This window comes from Myxocyprinus asiaticus, chromosome 15, assembly GCF_019703515.2.
Source record: "Myxocyprinus asiaticus isolate MX2 ecotype Aquarium Trade chromosome 15, UBuf_Myxa_2, whole genome shotgun sequence".
NCBI lineage: Eukaryota > Metazoa > Chordata > Actinopteri > Cypriniformes > Catostomidae > Myxocyprinus > Myxocyprinus asiaticus.
In genome coordinates, this window is record NC_059358.1 from 37,092,271 (window position 1) to 37,119,346 (window position 27,076).

At 37.5% G+C, this 27,076-nt stretch overlaps 1 protein-coding gene across 19 annotated transcripts in view; it reads left to right on the plus strand.

The window, feature by feature from the left end:
- Positions 1-6,992: 6,992 nt before the first annotated feature.
- Positions 6,993-27,076, plus strand: part of LOC127452500 (protein MTSS 1-like) — a 96,023-nt gene continuing 75,939 nt past the window's right edge. For 18 of the 19 annotated variants that reach the window (XM_051717971.1, XM_051717966.1, XM_051717976.1 and 15 more), the window contains exons 1-3: positions 6,993-7,454; positions 14,278-14,339; positions 23,197-23,270. In XM_051717971.1, the coding sequence (XP_051573931.1) occupies positions 7,383-7,454; positions 14,278-14,339; positions 23,197-23,270 (208 nt within the window). In that variant the 5' untranslated portion in view covers positions 6,993-7,382. The remainder of the gene's footprint in view (positions 7,455-14,277; positions 14,340-23,196; positions 23,271-27,076) is intronic. The other variant, XM_051717960.1, reaches the window with a different exon arrangement.

A 27,076-nucleotide genomic window follows, 5' to 3' on the forward strand; every position in this document is an offset into this window, starting at 1 on the left:
AGCCAATTTTATAACTTCATTGCCATGACAATGTAATGTAAACAAACCCTAAAACGACTGTAAAAATTACAATTTAAAACAACTTTACAGCTCAAATAATCCTCAAGTTTTAACAGAAGAATTGATGTAAGTGCTTTTATAAAATTATAAGCTTCACATTTATGCCTTTAAAACCTTAAAATAAAAATGTGTCCCCATTCACTTCCATTGTAAGTGCCTTTTTTTTTTTTTTTAAGAAAAGGAGGGATGAGTCAAAATAATTTTTTTTGGTTATTATCATTATGCCACAAATGCTGTTGAATGAGTTCAACTTGTATTGAACTCGAAATATTCCTTTAAGGATCTATTTCTACTTGATCTAACCTTTAAAAAATTACGTTTCTTCATGTAACATAATGTAGAATAATATATAATTTAAGTTGGACTTGAATAAAACGCTCATCCACACTAGAAGAGTGTTTTCCTCCACCGAAAACAGATAGCACACGTCCATCTCTGAGATGTCGGTGTAAGAGCATTTCATCTGGAAAGCATCACATTCTAATTAACATCTGCTGAACATCTTAAAAAGATCAGATTTACAAACATTCTATATCATAAACATCTCAAAGACATCTGCTGAATGTCTTATTGACATCCAAGATGAAACATTTTATTCCTCGTATTGCAGATGAGCAAACAACCAAAAAAATACGCCTTCCAGATGTAAACGCACACATCAAATAGAAACTGAAAACTTCATTCTCAAATGAAAACCGATCAGTTTGGATCCCAGATTGCACACGTACATTACCCAGACGTTTATTTAATGTTTGTGCTTACATCTGGAAGACATGTTTTTTAGGTTGTTTGATCATCTGCAACATGTCTATAAGACGTTTCCGCTTGAATGTCAATAAGACAGTGAGTAGGTGTCTTTGAGACCTTTATCATTTAGAATGTACTGCATGTAACTTTGCTCTTTTTAAGATGTTCAGCAGATGTTAATTAGAATGTGACGCTTTCCAGATGAAACACTCTTAAACAGACATCTCAGACATGTTTGTGTGCTATCTGGGATGTGACCTCAGATGTTTCAGAATTATTCAGGCCACGTCCACATTCCATTTGCACTTCATAAAGAAAAGCTGTCTCAGTGGCAATGGTTCCTAATATAGTTAAAATCCCTCTTACTGTGACATAATGGGAAAAAGACAACCTGAAGGGCAGGAAAGAAAAGACTTTTTCATGACAGAGCTTGAAGTTTGGTCATGAGCATGTCGCCATAGAAACCTGCTGCCTTCAGACAGACAGTGGATGAAATTACAGTCTAATTGAAGGGCAGCAGGTGAACCAAAGAGAGATATATTTACCTGAAGCACAAAACAAGACATATTGTGTGAGATGTTGCCTGTATCTTTTGGATGAAACAATAAAGGTCAAAATGACTAGAGGGAGATGGTATTCAATGAAACTGTGAGTAAACAGGTGTTCGATGCACAGAGAAAGAGCATTATATTAACACGTTTTACATTTTAAATGAGCTCAAGTGTGCACCTGCAACCCAGTGGAATATTCTGTGTCAAGACTATTCTACAGTTTATTAAACATAAAGAGCAAAAGTCATATTAATAATTCATAATGTGTGTGTATTCACTCAGTAATACCATGTTAATAAATGTAAATGGGAACATAATTGACATGTTTATAAAAGAGCAAACACTTTATTACAGGCATCGGTTATATTTCTGACTATTGTGCTGTCACATAGGGGAGACTAGTTGTCGCCTACATATTTGAATGCTGTAAATGTTTCTCTGGATTGATTAATTTTGAAAGTCAGTTTCTGTATAGGCACTTACTACTACCAATTATTTAAAGGGCACACAATAAACTGTTTGTACAGTGTGGTTTTCTTATGGACTTTGGTTTGGATGGTTTTCTACTATTTTCAAAATGTTATCTGTGCATGTTCACTTGTGTAGCCACTCCACCCCCTTCAGTGTCTGGATATACACAAGTATGGTGTTCCCTCTAAAGGGCAGCCTACTCTGTCCATATAACAGGACAGTTAATAATGTGAAGGACATTAAGAATCAAGTTGCACCGTCACAATCTCCCCTGTGTTAATAAATGAGTCAAGGCTGTCCACCGCTGTTCATAAACACCTTGCATGTCAGTGTGTGCATCTCTCCGCGAGGATCTCATTATCAGCTAACGCTTCTGTCCTGAGAGACTGAATTTTCCATTTTGTAGGATTTGATTTACAGTTACACTTATAAACACTGATTCAATTTTAATCTGGGCTCCACTGTGAGGTGGCATACACAAACTGTACATCTAGCCACTAAATTTGACTGTATTCATACAACAGTGTGTTCATTTGAGATTTATTGGTGGACAATCATCATCCAAACCTTGTTAGAGAGAGAATATAGTGCAGTATTGTCACTGTGTGAGTTATTTTAAATCATTTTACAGTGGGATTAGGTTACTGGTGCTCAGATGAAGCGGGAAAACTGCTCTTGAAGGATCATTTCCCAATCGGTGCTGTTTGGTGACCTCTAGTGGTAAGAAGTGAGAATGCCAAACATAATCTGGAGTCAAATTCAACACAATCTTTTCCTGATCCTGTGAAGTTGGATCAATCAATCTAAATTAAATAGTCAAATTATAGAAACATGAAAATATAAAGATTAACCACATAGAAAACGGTTATTCAATTTCTCCAACATCATCACAAATAGCATTATGTGCAAAAACAGCTTTAAGTACAGCAGCATGCATAGTTAGTGTGGACATCCTGATTATCATCATGGCCAAATGACAAGTATGTCATTACTAATTGTAACTGTAGTAAGGTTAAAGTATTGTATTTTGGTGGGAAGTAAATTATTTTTTTTGTGATGGGCGTGAAACGTAGCAGAGAACAAAATTAGGTTTTGAGATTTTTCACCACCAGATGGCGACAGATGCTCTATGCAACGAACCCACTTGTTTTTATAGTAAACAAGCAGGCAATGCAACTCACATAGCCTAGTCTAGTGCAGACATAAACTGTAATGTAAAAATATATATAATTTGAAGCGCAGAAGCAAAGCGGATCTAACATAATCCTGTACTAAGTATGGTATTTTGGCGGGAACAATTTATTTTTGGTGAGGGACGCATGAAACGTTGCAGAGAACAAAATTAGGATGCGATGAGATTTTTCACCACCTGATGGAGACAAATGCCCTATGTAACGAACACTTTTTCATTGGGAAACTATCAGGCTATGCAACTCGTATAGTCTAGTCACTCAAGTGCAAACAAAAAATAATAAAAAACCCAATAGCATATATATATATATATATATATATATATATATATATATATATATATATATATATATATATACAGTATCTCACAGAAGTGAGTACACCCCTCACATTTGAGTAAATATTTTATTATATCTTTTCATGTGACAACACTGAAGAAATGACACTTTGCTACAATGTAAAGTAGTGAGTGTACAACTTGTATAACAGTGTAAATTTGCTGTCCCCTCAAAATAACTCAACACACAGCCATTAATGTCTAAACCGCTGGCAACAAAAGTGAGTACACCCCTAAGTGAAAATGTCCTCAAGGACCACCCCCCCCCCCCCCCCCACCCCCAGCTCCCCATTGAACTCTATTGTATGTTTATGTTTGGGCGTCGGGAGCCACCCCTTGTGGGCGGGATATGTCATGATTAAATGTGTTTTTGTTCATGTTTTGATTTCATGTCTTTTATTTTGAAAGTTTAGTTGCCATGTTTCCTGTTCCTGTCATGTGATATCATGTTTCCCTCTATGTTCATGTGTCTTGTTCTCATTGGTTTATTGTCTTGTTAACTCAATATCAGTATCATGTTTTAGTATCTTGTTATCATGTTCATTAGTTTAGTCTCATCATTGGTTGTTTGTCATGTGGTTACCTATGTCCGTGTATTTAAGCCCTCATGTTTGCCATTGTCTTTGGTCAAGTATTGTGTTGGTGTAATGTTGTCAAGTCATTTATGTTTATTTTGTTTTGGATTCACATTTTTGTAAATAAACTGCATTGGGTTCTCACTTCATCATCGTCCTTGTCCATTCCTGTGTTCAGCCTGTCCTGCCTGCTTTGCAACATTACAGGTTCATCCTTGGGAGCAATTTCCAAACGCCTGAAGGTACCACGTTCATCTGTACATACAATAATACACAAGTATAAACACCATGGGACCACGCAGCCATTATACTGCTTAGGAAGGAGACGCATTCTGTTTCCTAGAGATGAACGTAGTTTGGTGCAAAAAGTGCAAATCAATCACAGAAAAACAGCAAAGGACCTTGTGAAGTTGCTGGAGAAAACAGGTAAACAAGTATCTATATCCACAGTAAAACGAGTCCTATTTCAACATAACCTGAAAGGCTGCTCAGCAAGGAAGAAGCCACTGCTCCAAAACCACCATAAAAAAGCCAGACTACAGTTTGCAAGTGCACATGGGGACAAAGATCTTACTTTTTGGAGAAATGTCCTCTGGTCTGATGAAACAAATATTGAACTGTTTGGCCATAATGACCATTGTTGTGTTTGGAGGAAAAAGGGTGAGGCTTGCAAGCCGAAGATCATCATCCCAACCGTGAAGCATGGGGGTGGCAGCATCATGTTGTGGGGGTGCTTTGCTGCAGGAGGGACTGGTGCACTTCACAAAATAGATGGCATCATGAGGAAGGAAAATTATGTGTATATATTGAAGCAACATCTCAAGACATCAGCCAGGAAGTTAAAGCTTGGTCGCAAATGGGTCTTCCAAAAGGACAATGACCCCAAGGATACCTCTAAAGATGTGGCAAAATGGCTTAAGGACAACAAAGTCAATGTATTGGAGTGGCCATCACAAAGCCCTGACCTCAATCTGATAGAAAATTTGTGGGCAGAACTGAAAAAGTGTGTGCGAGCAAGGAGGCCTACAAACTTGGCTTAGTTACACCAGTTCTGTCTGGAGAAATGGGCCAAAATTCCAGCAACTTATTGTGAGAAGCTTGTGGAAGGCTACCCAAAAAGTTTGACCCAAGTTAATCAATTTAAAGGCAATGCTACCAAATACTAACAAAGTGTATGTAAACTTCTGACCCACTGGGAATGTGATGAAAGAAATAAAAGCTGAAATAAATCATTCTCTCTACTATTATTCATCATTTCACATTCTTAAAATAAAGTAGTGATCCTAACTGACCTAAGACAGGGAATGTTTTCTACGATTAAATGTCAGGAATTGTGAAAAACTGAGTTTAAATGTATTTGTCTAAGGTGTACGTAAACTTCTGACTTCAACTAATATATATATATATATATATATATAGTGGCGGCCAAAAGTTTGGAATAATGTACAGATTTTGCTATTTTGGAAGGAAATTTGTACTTTATTTCACCAAAGTGGCATTCAACTGCTCACAAAGTATAGTCAGGACATTACTGATATAAGAAACAGCACCATCACTATTTGAAAAAAGTCATTTTTGATCAAATCTAGACAGGCCCCATTTCCAGCAGCCATCACTCCAACACCTTGTCCTTGAGTAATCATGCTAAATTGATCATTTGGTACTAGAAAATCACTTGCCATTATATCAAACACAGTTGAAAGCTGTTTGGTTCGTTAAATTAAGCTTAACATTGTCTTTGTGTTTGTTTTTGAGTTGCCACAGTAAGCAATAGACTGGCATGTCTTAAGGTCAATATTAGGTCAAAAATGACAAAAAAAAACCCCAGCTTTCTCTAGAAACTCATCAGTCATTCATTGTTTTGAGAAATGAAGGCTATACAATGCTTGAAATTGCCAAAAAAACTGACAATTTCATACAAAGGTGTACACTACAGTCCTCAAAGACAAAGGACAACTGGCTCTAACAAGGACAGAAAGAGATGTGGAAGGTCAGATGTACAACTAAACAAGAGGATAAGTACATCAGAGTCTCTAGTTTGAGAAATAGACGCCTCACGTGTCCTCAGCTGACAGCTTCATTGAATTCTACCCGCTCAACATCAGTTTCATGTACAACAGTAAAGAGAAGACTCAGGAGTGCAGGCCTTATCAAAAATCAAATCAAATCAAATCACTTTATTGTCACACTGCCATATACACAAGTGCAGTGGTGTGTGAAATTACGGGAAGAATTGCAAAGAAAAAGCCACTTTTGAAACAGAAAAACAAAAAGAAAAGGTTAGAGTGGGCAAAGAAACAGACATTGGACAACAGATAATTGGAGAAGAGTGTTATGGATCTTAACCCCATTGAGATTTTGTGGGATCAATTAGACTGTAAGGTGTGTGAGAAGTGCCCGACAAGACAGTCACATCTATGGCAAGTGCTACAGGAAGCATGGGGTGAAATATCACCTGAGTATCTGGACAAACTGACAGCTAGAATGCCAAGGATCTGCAAAGCTGTCATTGCTGCACGTTTGATGAAAACGTTTTGAAGTAGTTTAAGAAGTTCTGAATTTTTTTTTTTTTTTTTCCAAATTGTAATAGTAATTTTTCACATTAATGTCCTGACTATACATTGTGATCAGTTGAATGCCACTTTGGTGAATAAAAGTACCAATTTCTTTCCATAAGAGCAAAATCTGTACATTTTTCCAAACTTTTGGCCGCCAGTGTATATATAAGCTCAATTTATATTAAACGAAAAAAATAAAAAAAAATAAAAAATACAATACTGTAAAATGCAAACAAAGGAAAATGAAGAAACCGCGAAAAAAAAATAATATATATATATATATATATATATATATATATATATATATATATATATATATATATATATATATATATAAACCGTAAATCTGTATATAAAAGCTGTCAAATCTACAATCAGTCTATACAGAGTGAGTCGATAAATTTAAGGGGCAGGGCGACGCTTTGCCGCGCCGTGAGGTGTGGGGCGAGAGGGGCGGGGCGCTACGAGGGCGCGCCTGGAGTTTCGGGAGCGCGTTTGTGTGAACAGTCAGCTGCTGCGGTTCGGTTTCAGAGAGACGTGTCGGTATTTGTTTTGTTTTCAGTCGCTTAGTTTGGATCAGAAACGATATTGGATGGTCGCCTTTCCTCGTTTTTTTGCCTTTGCAATCCAGGTGGACTCTCATTATTATGTTTTTCAGCCTGAAGTCATGGAGTGTGTATTATCGTGGGGCAGAAAGGGGCTTTTAAATCTATCTTTGCCCCACTCCATCGACTGATCTTCATCACATACCCATACTGAGGTTGGATTTGATTTAAAACCTGTTTTTTATTACTCTGGATTTCAAAGTGATCTCAGATACATAAAAAGCGTATTGCTTTTTGTGGATACAAACAATTAAAAAGACTAACTTATTTTTTTAAAAAGCAAAACAATGGAGGCTGTAATTGAAAAAGAGTGCAGTGCTCTTGGTGGACTTTTTCAGAGCATTATCACAGACATGAAGGTAAAGTTGTTTTTGTTTTTCCTCTGTGCATCCAAAAAGGCTTGTCCATTACAGTGTTTTCATTATCATCACTGTTTGCATGTGTAGTAGACCGTCAACAAACTCAGCCAAACTGGCAAAGCTGTTGCTTTTTGAAACAGGTCATGCAATATAGCCAGAAGTCATATTTCACCAATGCCTTAATATCCAATTGGGTTTTTTCAGTCATATTTCTTATATGCATTGATGCATATTTGTTTTTGGCAATTATATTTAACAAACATTGCTGCATTTAGGTTTTTGCATTCATATTTCACATGCATTGATCTCTCTAGGTTTTTGCAATCATATTACACATTCTTTGTTGCATTTATGATTTGTGCAATCATTTTTAACATCTGCATTGTTGCATTTATGTTTTGTATGTCATATCTTACACATACATTGCTGTAGTTAGGTTTTTGCTGTATCTTTCCATTGCAGCACGAATGCAGCTGTTGCATTTGTGGGTCACAGATGCAACTGAATACATGCATGATTGAGATGCATTGGTCATACTGACCTATTTTTAGTGTATATGGATTGACTGGGTTCACTCTGTTGTGTCTGCATTGGCTGTGCGCCTCAATGCATTTCAGATTTCACTTGGAAACCCATCAATCCATTCATTAATCATGAACGAATCATGTCTGAAATCTAGGTTTATGTGTCAGTGTGCAGCTAGGATGTACACAGGTTGATCAGGGTTGACAAATGTCTTAAAGATTGTGCTGAATGTAGCACACCTGTTCTAAGTCCAAGGAATGTTGGAATTCTGTTGACCTCAGAGGTCTCAGGACTGGTGGAATGACACCTGGTGTGAAGCCCATGTCATTGTAAGGAAATCAGAAACATGTTGGACTATAGAGTCATCGTTAATCTTAAAATTGTGCTTAAGCTTTTGCAAACAGCGGCCAGCATCTCAATAGACGTGCCACCTAATAGAAAAGATGCGAGCCTGAATTTGTCAAATCATCTCCGTTAATGTCAGTATAACTTTTTAAAGGGATAGTTCACCCAGAAATTTAAATTCTTATCATCTACTCACCCTCATGTTGTTGTAAACCCATAAAACCCCTTCTACAGGCTGATCATTTTCATATATTTATGTGTATTGTTTTAATTTTTTATTTATATTTTAGCCCCTTTTTCTCCCCAATATGGAATGCCCAATTCCCACTACATAGTGGGTCCTCGTGGTGGCGCAGTTACTAACCTCAATCCGGGTGGCGGAGGACAAGTCTCAGTTGCCTCCACTTCTGAGACAGTCAATCCACGCATCTTATCACGTGGCTCATCGTGCATGACACCGCGGAGAATCGCAGCATGTGGAGGCTCATGCTACTCTTACACAACTTACCACGCACCCCATTGAGAGTGAGAACCACTAATTGCAACCACGAGGAGGTTACCCCATGTGACTCTACCCTCCCTAACAACCAAGCTAATTTGTTTGCTTAGGAGACCTGGCTGGAGTCACTCAGCACGCCCTGGATTCGAACTTGAGACTCCAGGGGTGGTAGTCAGCGTCAATACTCTCTGAGCTAACCAGGTCCCAGGTCATTTTCATATATGCTGTCTAATTAACAAAGACCTGGATGGAAAATGAATTGACACAATGTGACTCACCGTGGCAACCCATTTTAATAGCATTTATGGAAAGAGTATACTGTGTGTGCTGCTTTGCTGTAACTTAGTGATGCCGTCAGTTTCCAGGTTTCTGAAATATTTATCAGGTGTTATGAGAACTCGGCGAATAGACCATTGTATTTAGATTGTCAGTGTTCCTCCAGCTAAAACAAAAAGTGGTTAATATTTGATAATTTTATGCCAACTGTATGCAATAAAACCTGATCGGGTGATTCTATAGAAACGGTTTGCTCTTGACCTAGTTGTGTTACCTCGCCACTTTTATCCGAGTCGTCCACTCATAGAATAAAACTGTCAAATATCTCAGACAATCAGTGTATTTCTGTTCCAGTGTTTACATAAACTCAAGAATTGGTTTCTATATAGTATAACTGTTCATTAATCTGGTGGTACAGGGCCAATATGATCTTCGATTGGTCAGGAAACTTAAGAGAATGTACTTTAGTGCTCTCAGATAATGCAGCCCAGCTTAATAAGGGTCCGTTTTAAGGAATTAATCTGCCTTTTATGTATGAGAAAGTCAATGATATGTGTCTGTCTTCCTTTAAGTGGACTAAGTTGCATATTTCATACATTCATAAACCCAATGAGAATGACCAACAATGCAAGCTGAGTCATGTTCTTCTCTCAAACTAATGCAACACAGGGTTATGCTCTAGGTTTGTCTTGTTCCAGAAAGTTGTTCAGTAAAGAAATGTACCAGAAAGTATCACATCACCAACAAGCATACAAGATATAAAGCATTATGGTCAAATGATGATTCTCACAAAACCTGTCAAGAAAACGCCCTGGTCCTATTTTACTCCAAAATCAAAAGAAAGGAATACAAAATTATATTTGCAAATAGAAAATTAAGATTTTTTTTTTTTTTTTTTTACATTGTGACATTACTTTCATGACAGTTACATTACAGTACATTTACCCTGCAAAAGAAAAGTATTGTCATTATTATATACTCATTACCGCAACATGAAAAAAAAACATGAATATTATTGCATTATAAATTATTTATACATCATAGTAGTATTCTGTTAGATCTGCCTTTTCATTTTTGCTGATTTTAATTTAGATTATCATTGTAGCAGCATCTTTTTTGCAGTAATACATAAAAAATGACTTTGTTACGGTATTAAGAATCATCATTAGGGTCATTTTTTTACAATAGGAACAGTAAAACCATCAGATGTGTTAATAAAAAATGTCTGGACGCTAATGATAAATGTGCTAAAGTGTCCTGAAAATAATGTCACAATGCAAAAAGGGGTAGTTCACCCAAAAATGAAAATTCTCTCATTATTTACTCACCCTCATGACATCCCATATGTGTATGACTTTCTTTCTTCAACAGAACACATTTGATCTTGAAAAATATCTCAGCTCAGTAGGTCCTTAAAATGCAAGTTGATGGTGATCAGATTTTTGAAGCTCCAAAAAGAATAGACAGTCAGCATAAATGTCATCCATACACCTCCATCGGTTAATGACTTCTAAAGCGAAATGATCACTTTTGTTGTGAAAAAAGATCAATATTTAAGCTCTTTTTAACTATAAATCATTGCTTCCTGTCAGCAGCAGGAGGGAATAACATTTCTGATACTAAAACATCTGAAATTTTAAAACAATCTCACCTAAATTTCCCAATTCTTTTAGTTTTATTAGAGTTTTTTTTTCTCTCCCTAATTTGGAATGCCCAAACCTTGTGGTCGTGTAGTGATTCGCCTCAATCCGGGTGGCGGAGGATGAATCCCAGTTGCCTCCATGTCTGAGACTGTCAACCCGTGCATCTTATCACGTGGCTTGTTGAGCACGTTGCCACGGAGACATAGCACATGTGGAGGCTTCACGCCATCCACCGCGGCATCCATGCTCAACTTACCATGCGCCCCACTGAGAACGAACCACATTATAGTGACCACGAGGAGGTTACCCCATGTGACTCTACCCTCCCTAGCAACCGGGCCAATTTGGTTGCTTAGGAGACCTGGCTGGATTCACTCAGCATGCCTACTACTAGAACTAGCAAGCTAGCGAACTCCAGGGGTAGTAGCCAGCGTCTTTTACCACTGAGCTACCCAGGCCCCTGTTTTATTAGGGTTTTTAAATATACAGCCTGAGCCAACATTACAGCCCTGCTCTTTAGTCACTTGTTTGCAAGCAACACATGATGCATTCATGTGCTGACTTACATTTATATTGTTGATCTTGGCAGATACCTTTAAAAAAAATACTTCAACAGGTAGTTAAAGGGCAGTTCACCCTAAAATGAAATTCCTGTTGTTACTCCCCCTGAAGCCTGTATGACTTTCTTTCTTCAGTGGAACTCAAAAGATGTTAGGCAGAATGTTAGTCTCAGTTAATATTTGTTGTCACTGCATCTTTTTTTATTTTTTATTTTTCTCTCCATACAATGAAAGTGAATGGTCACTGAAACTAACATTCTCCTTAACATTGCCTTTTGAGTTCCACAGAAAAAAGAAAATCATACAGGTTTGCAACAACACAAAGGTGAGTTAGTAATAGCTAATTAACATTTTTGCTCTGTCTGCCTTTCTTGGTGCTGTATTATGAGGGAGCGCCACAATGTGAAATGTGGCAAAACTAGATCGCTCCATCGTCGTGCGCTTGCAGCTTTGACAGCTTTGTTGATTGTAAACAGCAGCGATAGTTTTAACGCATCGCTCACTCGCTTACAGAGACGCGGTACAACGCCATTTGCATGTTGAATTAACAGGTTTAGAAATCTGTAACATCTTAAGTTCAGTAAACGTGCGCTTCCTCACTGCGCGCACTCACACTAAACTCAAGCGTTCAAGCTGCATGGGAGAGAGGGACGTGGAAGAGTTTATTTGCGCAGATCTTGGAATTACAGTTTGGTACAAAGAGAAGATTTAATTTGTTCATCTGTATGGATTGGGTTACCAATTATTAGCTACATGTTAAAGTGAATAAAATAGTGCGGGGATTCCTTGCATTTTGAACGTGGAACTTGCGGGAATTAATTCAATTGTGCGCAAAACCCTCAATCCAGCGCTGAATTTCAGGCACTGTAGGCCAATTTAATTTTTTCTTTTTTGTACTGATTTGGGATTACCGGTAAATAGGACCTGGACATTTTCTTGACAGGTTTCGTGAGAATCTTGGAATACCACGTTAATGCCATTGTGAAGGAATTTGGTTATGAGTTACAGTGCATCCGGAAAGTATTCACAGTGCTTCACTTTTTCCACATTTTGTTATGTTACATAATGCCTTATTCCAAAATGGATTAAATTCATTATTTTTCTCAAAATTCTACAAACAATACCCCATAATGACAACATGAAAGAAGTTTGTTTGAAATCTTTGCAAATTTATTAAAAATAAAAACCCCAAAAAAATCACATGTACATAAGTATTCACAGCCTTTGCCATGACACTCAAAATTGAGCTCATGTGCATCCTGTTTCCACTGATCATCCTTGAGATGTTTCTACAACTTGATTGGAGTCCACCTGTGGTAAATTCAGTTGATTGGACATGATTTGGAAAGGCACACACCTGTGTCCCACAGTTAATAGTGCACGTCAGAGCACAAACCAAGCCATGAAGTCCAAGGAATTGTCTGTAGACCTCCGAGACAGGATTGTATCAGGCACAGATCTGGGGAAGGATACAGAAAAATGTCTGCAGCATTGAAGTTCCCAATGAGCACAGTGGTCTCCATCATCTGTAAATGGAAGAAGTTTGGAACCACCAGCACTCTTCCTAGAGCTGGCCGCCTGGCCAAACTGAGCGATCGGGGCAGAAGGGCCTTAGTCAGGGAGGTGACCAAGAACCCGATGGTCACTCTGACAGAGCTCCAGCATTTCTCTGTGGAGAGAGGAGAACCTTCCAGAAGAACAACCATCTCTGCAGCACTCCACCAATCAGGCCTGTATGGTAGAGTGGCCAGACGGAAGCCACTCCTCAGTAAAAGGCACATGACAGCCCGCCTGGAGTTTGCCAAAAGGCACCTGAAGGACTCTCAGACCATGAGAAACAAAATTCTCTAGTTTGATGAAACAAAGATTGAACTCTTTAGCCTGAATGGCAAGCGTCATGTCTGGAGGAAACCAGGCACCGCTCATCACCTGGCCAATACCATCCCTACAGTGAAGCATGTTGGTGGCAGCATCATGCTGTGGGGATGTTTTTCAGTGGCAGGAACTGGGAGACTAGTCAGGATCGAGGGAAAGATGAATGCAGCAATGTACAGAGACATCCTTGATGAAAACCTGCTCCAGAGCGCTCTGGACCTCAGACTGGGGCGAAGGTTCATCTTCCAACAGGACAACGACCCTAAGCACACAGCCAAGATAACAAAGGAGTGGCTCCGGGACAACTCTGTGAATGTCCTTGAGTGGCCCAGCCAGAGCCCAGACTTGAACCCGATTGAACATCTCTGGAGAGATCTGAAAATGGCTGTGCACCGACACTCCCCATCCAACCTGATGGAGCTTGAGAGGTCCTGCAAAGAAGAATGGGAGAAACTGCCCAAAAATAGGTGTGCCAAGCTTGTAGCATCATACTCAAAAAGACTTGAGGCTGTAATTGGTGCCAAAGGTGCTTCAACAAAGTATTGAGCAAAGGCTGTGAATACTTATGTACAAGTGATTTTTTTTTCGTTTTTTATTTTTAATGAATTTGCAAAGATTTCAAACAAACTTCTTTCATGTTGTCATTATGGGGTATTGTTTGTAGAATTTTGAGGAAAATAATGAATTTAATCCATTTTGGAATATGGCTGTAACATAACAAAATGTGGAAAAAGTGAAGCGCTGTGAGTACTTTCCGGATGAACTGTAAAGTTCGGTTAAAGTGGTATGTATGAAAGTACTATAATAATACCAATATTGTGTCATGGTAGTACTACCAAAATACTGTATGTAAAGGTTCTTAAAGTGGTTGTTTATCATAGTGTGTGTATAATTTTTCTTTCTTTGTTTAAAAAAAGCAATTGGACAGAAAGGCTTTCTATGCAAACCATTATTATTGATGTGTCACCTGTCACCATCAAAGAGCCTTTTTTTTTCCATTACCATCACCATGTTTGTTGTGTGATTAACCCATTGGACGTCAATGCTCTCCTTAGAAATGTAGCAATAATATTAATCACATTTTTCTGTTGCATCTACAGAGCAGTTATCCGATCTGGGAGGACTTCATCAGCAAAGCTGTGAAGCTGCAGTCTCAGCTCAAGTAAGAGTTTCATTTCTGTCTGCATGTTCATGATCACCTTTGCTCAGGGTGTTTTGTGTGGGAAGATTTGTCATATTTTTATGGCTTTTATTTTAATGGTTGAGTAGAGCCTTGGGGAAGGCAAGCTGTTTTAAAGTGGAGGCGTCTACCTGTGCAGAGTTCAGTGGAAATGTGCAGCCCCCCCCCACTGCTTGTGGCCATAATTTGCAGTCTGTGAAGATCTGCTGTTGTCATTAAATCCTGATCTTGTGTTTCTACTTAAGCTGTGAAGAATGCATGACCCTGCTGCACTTAATGCATGTGTGAGATGGAAACACTTCAGGTGTTTGCAATGTGTTTGAAGATGTAGTCATTTGTACACTTTTTACACAGATTTTGTTGGACTTAAAACAAGCAGAGCTTTTAGAAAGCAGTATTGGGCTGTGAGTAGTAGGGATGGAATTTAACAATTCCAGTTCTGATTCACTTCCTCTAAACGATTCCGATTCCTTAACGATTCTTACTTTTGGTTAAGAAATGCATTTTTTATGGACATGATGGAAGTTAGATTCACTAAAAAAAACACGGATCAGAAGAGTAATTAATTCGGGAATCGGTCATGCAGTGTGTTTCACACTGTAGATTCAAAACAACCGGGTCATAAGAGTCGATCATTCAGGAATCAAACTACTCTGGTTGCACTGTGTGTTTTGCGCTGTAGATTCAAAAGAACCGGCTCAGAGTCATTTGTTCTGGAATCGGACTACACTGGTCACGCTGTATGTTTCACACTTTATTTTCAAAAGAACCAGCTATTAAGAGTCATTTGTTTGGGAATCGGACTACACTGGTCGTGCTGTGTGTTCAAGAACAGTTAACAGAACCAAGAAGTCATGAAAATCACATGGTTTCAGTAGTTTTTAATATAAAGAACTGGTTCTCAGTTCCCAACCCTAGTCATTAGGGATGGTAATCACAAGTAATTTAATGATTTTTGTTCTGATTTCACTTGACTCTGGTTCCTTAACCTTTTTTTTTAATGATTCTTTAGTAAGGGAGCTGATTTGTGACTGACTGAGATTGAGTCTGTTCGACTGATTCATTAAATAGAACCTGCTCTAAAGTCATTTGTTCGTGAATCCGACAACTCTAGTTACGTTGTATGTTTGTTGTTACATGCAACCAGTGGAGTTTGTTTCAACTAAAACATAACATATTGCATTTTAGTTCTCCGTTCCATCTGCATCATCTGAAAAATGCATTAGTTCAAGAACTGTTAACGGTTCAAAAGAAACAGAACATCATGAAAAGCATTATGTTCCGTTGTTTTTCTTTTTTAAATAATGAAAAAGGAATTGGTTCTTGATTCCCAACATGAGCTGTAAGTGTAATAAATTGAAGTTATCAGTTGTAGTGATCGGCCGATATGGGTTTTTTAATGGCCGATATCCAGAGAGCAGGGTAGCCGATAGCCCGATACAGTGCCGATATATCACACAATTTAATTTAGTAAATAACAAACATTAAAATGGCAAAAAAATGTAGCACTATATTTACTCAATTTCGCACTAAACTTATATTAAGTTATATTAATAAACTTTTATTATATTTAATTATCTTTAAAAAATAATATTGCTTTTTAAATGGTAGATAGCAGTTTCTTCTGATTTCTGTTTAGTCATCAAATTTTAGTAATTTATTTGCACATGAAGAAATTGTTAATATATTAGGAAGAAGGAAATAACAGTACAGTAGTCCAGCATCCATGGATGGCATTGTGCATTACCCAATCACATTTTCTCCTAAAAAACCCAATCAAACCAATTGTACATACAGTGCACAGTGAATAAGATATTTTACTTTGAAGTTACACTTATGCGCTCGTGTGGATCCAGCACAAGCAGCAATCTCCTGACAGTTTAAATGGCTTGATTGAATTGTCATAGACTGACCATCATGATTTGTTAATTAGAGGAACATTTGAACCTGATCCTGAAGTTTTTGATTCTGGCTGATGGAATACGCACTTCAGAGGAAGATATTAGCTGAGCGCTCGACGGGATGAAAACGCTGGATTTTCGTGAGGTTTGTTTATTACATCTGTTTAAATGAGATATGCTCATACTCGCAGACGGTATAAAAGTTACAACTGTAGAGGCGAGAGAGGGAGAATGAAACAGGTGAGCACTTTAACATTATGAGCTCAAATGCGTCTGCCGTGGCTCTGATATGCGGACCGTTTAAATGACACTGTGTTGCACACCAGTCTATTATTGTAGTAACAAGATGGCACGCAACAACAAAATGAACCGTGACTGGTCATTTACATATCTCAGTCGCTCCTTCACGTGTATGCAGGCAATTCCCTGCGCCCTCGTGGCCTTAAACCAATTGGCCAAATGGGAAAATGTATCGTCCGATGCTGATAATTAAAAAATTCTGAATATCAGCCTCGCTGATATATCGGTTGACCACTAATCAGTTGCTTTGTTTCCTAGAAAGAAACAAAAGCAATGGTCGGCTCTCCAGCCCTTCAAGAACATGTTGGCGCTGAAGAACTCTTTCATGATAATGTGAACAACTAAACAAATTTTTGGAAAGTAGACCAAGCCAGTTTATGACATGTTTTCACACCAAATAATACACTGTATCATGACATCATATTTTCACAATATTGCTTTAGCGTCCACGTAAAGGTTAATGTAAAATCGCCAACATTGGTTTGTGGGGTGTTCACTAAGCTGTGAATCTAGAATTTTTATATATATCTAGACATGTCTTTGTTACTTAGCAAATGTAGTAATATTCCAGCTGAGGCTTGAAAGCCTTTGTCCCAATTTTTTTTTATGGTGAATACGTGAATCACACATCTTACATTGTCCTCATTTGTTGGTGAGTCATGTTATTCATTGCCTCCACAACTCTAGTTTACACAGGCAGTTGTAAATATGTTGAAATCTGATCGGCAAACAACACGTCTGTTTGATCTGGCCAGGCATATAAAGGTCAAGAGCGAAATTATACTGTACACACGCTTAGACTGCTTATTGCAGCTTGTTCAGACACTTCACATTACAAGAACAGAAAATGTTTTACAATTCTGTTCCCACCCCTTTTTAAAGGGCCATTTCAAGTTCACCATTATGGTCTTACCCCAAATTGATTCTTGAAGGGTTTGGGACAGTTTCGTTTAATTGCGGACTTAGTATTAGCAGTGTTGTTGTGACAACTTTGCTTTCAACTCATGATGCATGACCAGAGTGTCTAGTCCCAAGTCGGATACTCCCAAGTAAACTCCTTTTGAAATTTTGGAAAAATTTGGTTAGCTTCCCTTTTAAGAAGCGTAAGCGTATTGGTTAAGTTTCATCTCGGGCATTAGATGCTGTTCTGTGATCTGTGGTCGTAATGTTAGGGCACTGGGAATGCCAGTTGGGAAGTCCCTAATAAAACCCATGGCTCGCATGCTCTATAATCACATCTCGTTTAAAGAGGCTAAAGATGCTGCGCTCCAAAATTACAGTTTTTTGGGTCATGTGTATATTTTGTGGCTAAATATCTCATCTCTTTTCCTGTCTGATCTCACCACACTGACAGTTCTGAAAATCCAGCATGCTCATGACCTGAAACATCCCTCGCCTTGAGTTTTCTTCCTTTTCCCGCTCTAATCTGTAAAGAGCTGCATCTTTTTCTCCATGTTTTTTTACGTTTTCATTGCCGCTTTAACTTTTGACACATTCAGTTGCAAACCAGCCTATACCAGCAAAACAACTATCAATTTACGATAGACTTCAATGACTAGAAATGAATCATTATCTTTACAACGTAAGCACTATGCTTACTGTTTAAACATAATTTTACCAACATATTGAATAGTTTAATTTATTTAAAGAAAACATGGTATTATTAAACATACTATTTAACTACAGTATATCATATTTGGCATATGTAAATTTGCTATATGCCAGATGAGTCTGATTCCTCTCAAGGTTGTTCTCCCTCCATTATTTAAATATCTGGAGTTGTTTTCCTTTCCACAGTCATCTTTGGTTGCTCACAGGAGACTTTTATACAGTGGAAATCTGCTGTGAAATAGTATGTATTGTGAAAAGCTCTTTTCAAATAAAATTGACTTGGCTTGTTTTTGTTGCGGCACATATTAACCGGCAATGTTAAATGGCTAATTTGTAATTCCTCTGAGTATCTTTGTTCTGGGATGTTTGCTTGAGTACCTTTTTCTCCAGCGTATAGCCAAACTTTGACATTATTGAATAAGTTAAGGGACTTTACGCTGTAAAAAAAAATCCTGTTGTTTTAAAAAAAAAAAAAAAACTGGCAGCTGTGGTTGCCAGAATAATTATGTAAAAATGTAAACAACTTTACAAAACAACCTGTAAATTTGACAGTTTAAAACTGTTGTAATTTTCATGACCACGATGGCACTGTAAAAAAATAAAATAAAAATAAATAAAATCTGTTAAATTTACAGTAAAAAAATGTCATAAACTTGATATTAGACTTCTGAAACTGTAAAAATCTGCTTTTTACTTTATAAGGTATTGTTAATAACCGTAGTAACTACAATAGTGCACGTGATGACATGCAGTTCATCAATAGTGGCCTTTCAAGAGCAATGACCAATAAACATGAAGAGACAGTGCTCAGTGTCACTCACACAAACACTAAACACCATCAGGGTAACACATGTGAAATTAAAATAATGCGGTAAACATTAACTAAATTACATCAGATATAAAACAGAACACCCCAATGTACATAACTGATATTAAAAATAAGAAGAAACATAACTATTCCCATAAAATATAATGAAATGTAATGGGTCATGCAGGGAATTGTGGGAACACCCAATTACTGTAATAATTTACTGTAAAAAGTACAAGTACTCTCTTGTTAAACAATGTACATTTTTACCATTAATTATACAGGAAAATCATACTTTTTCAATCTAAAATCTTTTATTTTTACAACATTTTATTGTAAAATCTACTGTATTGTCTTTTAAAATGTATTAAAAAATGTTACTGTGTATTTTACTGTTAATACTTGTTAATTAACAATTTATTTCTGTAGCATTTTTACAGTCTTTTACTGTTAAAATTGTACTGTTTACTGTTGACATTTATTAGTGTAGTCTTCATTTCTGTCTAAGAATAGAAAGGAATAATACATTGGAATTTTGCTTGTTTTGACCGTCATGTTAGGGATGATGTTTGTTTTTAGCAAGACTATTCAATGAGGGAATTACACTATGACGCCTCTGAGCAACTCCTCTGAATGCCTGAGTTGATTACATGTGTTCAGTGTGTTTAAATAGAGACCAGCATTGAAGGGAACAACAACAAACTCCACCAACAATTTACGGATGGTGCCACAATGGTGTCGATTTAACCATATTGGGCCTTAAAAATGAAGACACAAAAATGAAAAGTTTGCTCTGAAATAGAATCTTAAAGGATATTAAGATTTCTTTAACGGAGTGTCTATTTGCACCCCGGTGTTAATAGCATCTGCCACACAGTGCAGCTTTTTGCACCCCAGTAGTCTGGTGGAATCGCCGAAATATATGGCAAACCACACAATAAGTATCATTGCAGTGGCGTGGGGTGTAAAGACGGTGTGTGACTGTGTACCGTGTTTTGTCCCACTGTTTTTTCCATCCGATTTCCTGTTTCCAATCTTAATATTTCCGTTAATACTACTAAAAATATCCAGTCAGGCTTCTTAAGCAACCAGTTGGCCCGGTTGCTAGGGTGGGTAGGGTCACGTTGGGTTAACCTCCTCGTGTTCGCTATAGTGTGGTTCGCTCTCGGTGGGGCATGTGGTGAGTTGTGCGTGGATGCCGCAGGGAATAGCGTGGGCCTCCACGCGCGCCATGTCTCCGCGGTAACCCACTCAACAAGCCACGTGATAAGATGCGTGGATTGACGGTCTCAGATGCGGAGGCAACTGAGATTCGTCCTCCGCCACCCGGATTGAGGCGAGTCACTACGCCACCATGAGGACTTAGAGCACATTGGGAATTCGACATTCCAAATTGTGGAGAAAATCCAAAATAAATAAATAAATACTACTTAAAATAATAGATAAAAATGAATATAAATGTTGATTTCATCGCAGTGATTTGGTCACTGTGAATGTCAGGGAGTGCAGAGAAGGGTTTGATCCAGAGGCAGGGTCTGTCGATCACACTCGTTCCTGCATGAAACCATGGTTACTGTAGTAAAACCAAGGTTATTTTTTCTAAGGTCAGGTTAAGGTTCGGTTTAGGGGTAGAGGTTAATGTAGTGTGTCTGTGGAACTCTAAATCAACACACTGCAGTGATGCCCATACTGTATGTTAGCATTTAAATATGGGTGCAAATAGTATCTGACACTATTTGCACCAGGGTGCAATTAGTATCTGCCATCATTTGCACCAGGGTTGGGGTGCAGATAATATCTGCCACTATTTGCACTGGGGTGTAAATAATATATACCATTATTTGCACAAGTGCGCAAATAGCATCTGCCTATCTTTAATTTTTAAAACTCTTTGAAAAGAGTTATATGCACTCCAACTTCAACATAAAAGTGTTTTTACCCATTTTCTGACTCATGCCACTGGCATATAATGCAATAAAGGGTGCTGAGATCAACATATTTTAGTAATAGACCTGCCTACCTGTTTGTAAAATTAAAATAATGATACTTACACCTTTCTAAGGTTGTTTTTTATCTGTAGTTACTTGGTTAATATTGATCCATGGTATTTAATATTTTGGCTTTTATTATAATTTATTTTTGTGTGTGTGTGTGTGTATATATGTGTGTGTGTGTGTGTGTGTATGTATATATATATATATATATATATATATATATATATATATATATATATATATATATATATATATATATATATATATATATATATATATATCAGAATGAGCTTTATTGCCAAGTATACTTACACATACAAGGAATTTGTCTTGGTGACAGGAGCTTCCAGTGTACAACAATACAAAAAACTATACAAAAACAGCAGCAAGAAAAAAAAAAAACGAATTATACACATACGTACAGACACACACATACATACACACATACACATAGGTAGTATAAATCTAATACAATCTGTTATGTACACTGCAAATGTTTGTTTGTTTTTTTTTTCTTCTCTCTGTCAGAGGAATGAAATGGCAGAAGAGGCTGGATGTGTTGGATAAATATAAAAAAGACTAAACTGTGTATTGCACCTAGTTATTGCTCAATGGGGCAATCTGTTCACGAGATGTATGTGTATATTTAGTCAAGGTATTGGAGTGGCCATCACAAAGCCCTGACCTCAGTCCAATAGAACATTTTGTTGTCAGAACTGAAAAAGCATGTGCGAGCAAGGAGGCCTACAAACATGACTCACAGGTCCCTACAGTTCTGTCTGGAGGAATGGGCCAAAATTCCAGCAACTTATTGTGAGAAGCTTGTGGAAAGCTACCCAAAACTTTTGACCCAAGTTAAACAATTTGAAGGCAATGCTTCCAAATACTAACAAAGTGCATGCAAACTTCTGATCCACTGGGAATGTGATGAAAGAAATAAAAGCTGAAATAAATCATTCTCTCTACTATTATTCTGACATTTCACATTCTTAAAATAAAGTAGTGATCCTACTTCTATTGTGTGTGTGTGTGTGTGTGTGTGTGTGTGTGTGTGTGTGTGTATATATATATATATATATATATATATATATATATATATATATTAATATACAGTTACCTACAGAGATGTTTTAGGCAAACAAACAGTAGCTTTCTAAATGTTTCAAAATGTTATTTCAGTCTAACCCCTCCCTGCCACACGCTTCTGTTTGATAATATCATTGGGTTATAATTGTCAAACCATCATATGCGTAGGGCGTGCAGTAGCGTAGCCCGCCTGTGGCAGTCCCCACCTAGTATCGGTTTTGCCATTTGCGTCATGCATTTTAAAACCAGATCCCTGGAATCTTCCCCACATGGACTTTGCATGTATAAATGGGTGTTTATGAGCCCTGTCACATGACCTCCCAGTCAAACCTTTGCATACTGCCATGGAAACATGCGATCAGATTTCACAGTTGTCTGCGTGTGTCAGGTATCCTGCCCGTGGAGGATGAATCCTTCTAGTGCCAATGCAGACAATGACTTTCCTTTTTCACTCTTTCTCGTTTTCCATTCCACTCAATCGCTGAAAGTATATCGTTCAGGTGCATTTGGGTTAGGTTCAAGTCTTTTCAGTGCACGATATTGGTCTTTAAAGAGTCTGTACGCAGCTGGCAGACAAACATAGAGAACAAGCAATCAGCAAATGAGTGAACGTCTCTTTAGATAGCAATTAACCTAACCCACATTAACAAAGACATTACCTTTGATAACATCCTGTACTGAGTCCAACTGAAGTAAACAACCATGTGCCACTTGTACATCCAATGGGTTTAAAAGTCTGAGACCACATTGAAAATCTGGTAGTTTAAAATTTTATTTTAGCTTGAATATAAACACAGTTTTCTTGTTTTGTAAAATGTTATGTCGTAAAATGAATAAGAAATCATCTTTCCTTTTTCGATTCAGCACTGTTTATAGGTTTCAAATCAAAATATATATTTTTATGTGTTTTTATGCTAATTTTTAGGGGGTAATTAAAATGTTATTTTTTTGAGTTCTTCACTCAATATGCTATATTATTTATATAATTTGTAATGAAGAAATTTGTATTAAATTAGAATAATGCAGAATAGAATTTCATTAGTGGTGTCAGATTTTTGGACCCCACTGATAGTTTTTTTTTTTTTTTTTGGTAGATAAAGGCAAAATGTTTACCAGGCGTGTGTGATTTTCTTTTTCAGGACAACCGTTGTTGCAGTCGCTGCATTCCTGGATGCCTTTCAGAAAGTGGCTGACCTGGCCACCAGCACACGAGGTAAGCAGATGTAGGAAATACGGAAGGTTTTGCAGACTGCAAGAATTGCTGGGATGAGCTTGAGAAGAATTCTTTGCTCCTCTGTTTGGACTGATGTGTTCTCATTGCTTTCAGTGCCTTTTTCTTCAAAGATCTCATGAAATCAAAAGTGGGCTTTTGTGGCTTTTAGTCTGTCTGTTGGCTTTGGGGCCATCTAGATGCTTATGAACTTCTAAATGAGACCAGATAGCAGATATATGAATTTAACATCTACAGTCTTTCTCCGGCGAAAACGGACCAAAATATTTTTGACTCATCTTGCACTCAGGGGCGGCTCATCCAGGTTTGTGCCCAATCAAATGCTCTGTAGAGTGAGAATGGCCCTCCCTCTGCACAAACTATCAAATAAATACTGATGTTTTGGATGTTTGGTACAAAGAATATTTGATGTGGAATACATAAGGGTCATGTTTTCAGTGTTACAGGTATGTAGTTTAGCTTCTGTTGGCAAGGCACAGGTTAGATATCAGGATGTAAGGTCAAACAGGAAATGGGCATGGTTTTTGATGTCAGAGCTTAGAAAAGCAAGAGAAAGAAAGGAGAAATGAGGAAGGAGCGGAATCAACTACAGTAAAGGGGCAACGGCTAAATCTCCACTCTTGATCTACACTCCCAGGTCTCCACAAACTGCTATTAATAGTCCCCTAGAAAAGTGCTCTCATTCATCACTAGCCTGTGGAGCTCTGTAGCACCCTGCCATCTCTCTCCCCTCATATTGCTGCTTTTCTGAGTGATGCAACCTGCCGAAACAGTGAGCTCAGATGTTGGTATTGTTGGCTGCAGGCCTGTAGTCCTTCCCAACCTTCAGTGATCATCGCTGCAAGTTGTGCTGCCCGTCACAAATTATGTTAGATGTACACTTATTATCAAACATCCACAATAGTAATTAATAGAAGTGGGAAGAAATTGTCGAAATATCGATATATTGTGATATTGTATTGATATTTGCAGGCCAAATATCGATATTATAATTTAAATTTTTTCACATTATGGTGATGGGGAACATTATTTCTCTTTGCCAAATCGATCTAGAAAATCAACAACAGTCCCTTAGTAGGTGCAGTTATCATGCTTTACACATAATCACCCACTGTTAATAAAATGTTTGACAATTTTACAGTAGTAACATTATTGGAGGTATTTTGACAAAAATGTTTGTATCATATTGCTAACCTTTTAGGTGAAAACTATTATACTTTGTGTATTGAAACTGTGTTGTAATAATTATTTTAAAGTGTTTAGGCTACTAATTTATTTTTAGAAAGACTAGCTACATTGACTTAACCACAGAAATAAGGACCCATTATGGTCTTATATGCTTATAGCGGTGCATTGTACTGTACATAGATATTAGGAAATAAACTCACCTTGTTTTGTAAAATGGCACTTTTATATTAATTTAACAATGCATTTGGTGATTTGGTAACAGTTCTCTGAAGTCCAATGAAGACAAATGAGAAACATTGAGTGAAATATCGCAGTATATCGTAGTTTTGAATCACAATACACCAAAAATAAAGAATTGCAATAATATTGTATCGTGACCTAAATATCGATATAATATCGTATTGCCAGTTACCTTGTTGTTCCCACCCCTTGTAATTAAAACTGTTTCTTGGCATTAGAATATCGATGCAGTATTGTGAAGTAAAATATCGCAATAATTTGAAATATCAGTAATTCTTCTAACCACATAAAATGCTGACATGACAATTTGAATAGAAGCCATATCCTTAAAGTTCACCCAATAATGAAAATTCTCTCATGATTTACTCACCCTCTTGGCATCCCAGATGTTTATGACTTTCTTTCTTCTGCAGAACACAAATGAATATTTTTAGAAGAATATTTCAGCTCTGTAGGTCCAAACAATGCAAGTGAATGGGTGCCAAAGTTGTGAAGGTCCAAAATGCACATAAAGGGATTATAAAAGTACTCCATATGACTCCAGTGGTTTAATCAATGTGTTCAGACATGATATGAGAGGTGTGGGTGAGAAACAGATCAATATTTAAGACATTTTTATCATAAATTCTCCTCTCTGCCCAGTAGGGGGCGATATGCATGAAGAATGTGAATCACCAAAAACAGATGAAGAAGAATGTGAAAGTAAAAGTGGAGATTGACTGAACAGGGAGGAGCATTTATAGTAAAAAACAAATGACTGAAATATTGATCTGTTTCTCACCCATCATTTCACTTCAGAAGACACTGATTTAAACACTGGAGTCGTCTGGAGTACTTTTATGTTGCCCTTATGTGGATTATGGAGGTTATAAATGTTGGCACCCATTCATTTGCATTGTATGGACCTACAGAGCTGAAATATTCTTCTAAAAATCATAATTTGTGTTCTGCAGAAGAAAGAAAGTCATACACATCTGGGATGGCATGAGGGTGAGTAAATGATGAAAGAATATTCATTTTTAGGGTGAATTATTTTTTTAATAACCAAAAAGTTTGAAAAAGTTACTTCCGGTTATCTAGACTCACTGTTTACCTTCCCTTGTGGCACAACTGAAAATACGTTGAGTCAGCAGTGTGGGAGACCCGGGTTCAGATCCCCCGTTGAAACCAGGAAGTAATTACATTCACATAATCAGTGACGAGCACGATTCGGAGGGTGTATTTTTTCCTCTAACATTACATTTTTATTCCACTAATGGTTAGGTTAAGGTTTGGGGTTTGAGTGTGGGGGTACAGTTTATAAAATATGCATTCCTCTACACTGTATAACAGCCTGTACTGCTGAAAACAGCTCACTTTACAACTTGCTTTTGGCGCCCCTCTGTGGACATTTAACCTAGAAGAAGGAGCTCACACTTGCCGGTACAGCTAACAACATTTACTGCTTTGGCCACTGGGGCAGTATTTCGCATTTCGGTTAGCACAGACCAATTTTAGCTAAAGTAAAGTCAACCTACTGTTTCCAATTTCACTGTGAGATCAGTCAGATCAGTGCTCGTTCCTTGCTACCTCTTCAAAAACATGCTTGTTGCTTCAGTGTTTGAAAGATAGATGTATATGACCAAGCCCAAAAAAAGAGTGTGTTTTTGGTGGTGAGCCATGTGTGTCCGAGTTTCGAATAGATTCACAATACCAATATGGTGCTCCCTGAGGGCTACACTGAACTTTTTATCAGTGTGTTTTAGGACATTTCTGGGTGGATACCTGTAAGGATATGAATACTAATATTGTCAGCTTGTACTAGATATAATCTCTAGATACAGGCTGTTATGTTATAGTCTCGTAACACAATCTCCTTTTATTCTATTATTCCACTGCTTGTTTTACTCTTCACTTTTTGTATTACACTTCCTTTTCTCCATAAACACTTGATTTTCTGCAAGGTAAAGCAACAAGGTGGAGCGACCTCCTCCCGGCATCGAATCTCAGAGGCATGCACCAGTCTCCATAGCAACAGAATGGAAATTGTGTGTGTGAGACCAGGATCACACCCTGATCAATTCACTTTTATAAGTCCACTGATGCCACAGTGATGATCTGCTATATATTTGTCCTGCCAAATCATTTACCATTTTAGTAGGAGCTCAATGCAGAATGAACACTTCATTTTGTCTTCAAATCTTTGTTTATTATCTCTCTCACATCTCTGATTTGTTAAAGGGACAGATTAACAAAAAATAAAAATTCTGTCGTCACTTAATCACTTTCCTCATGGTAGAAAGAAAATCACATGTGTTTGGAACAGTATGAGGGTTAATAAATGATGACAGAATTTTCATTTTTGAGTGAATGTTCCCTTT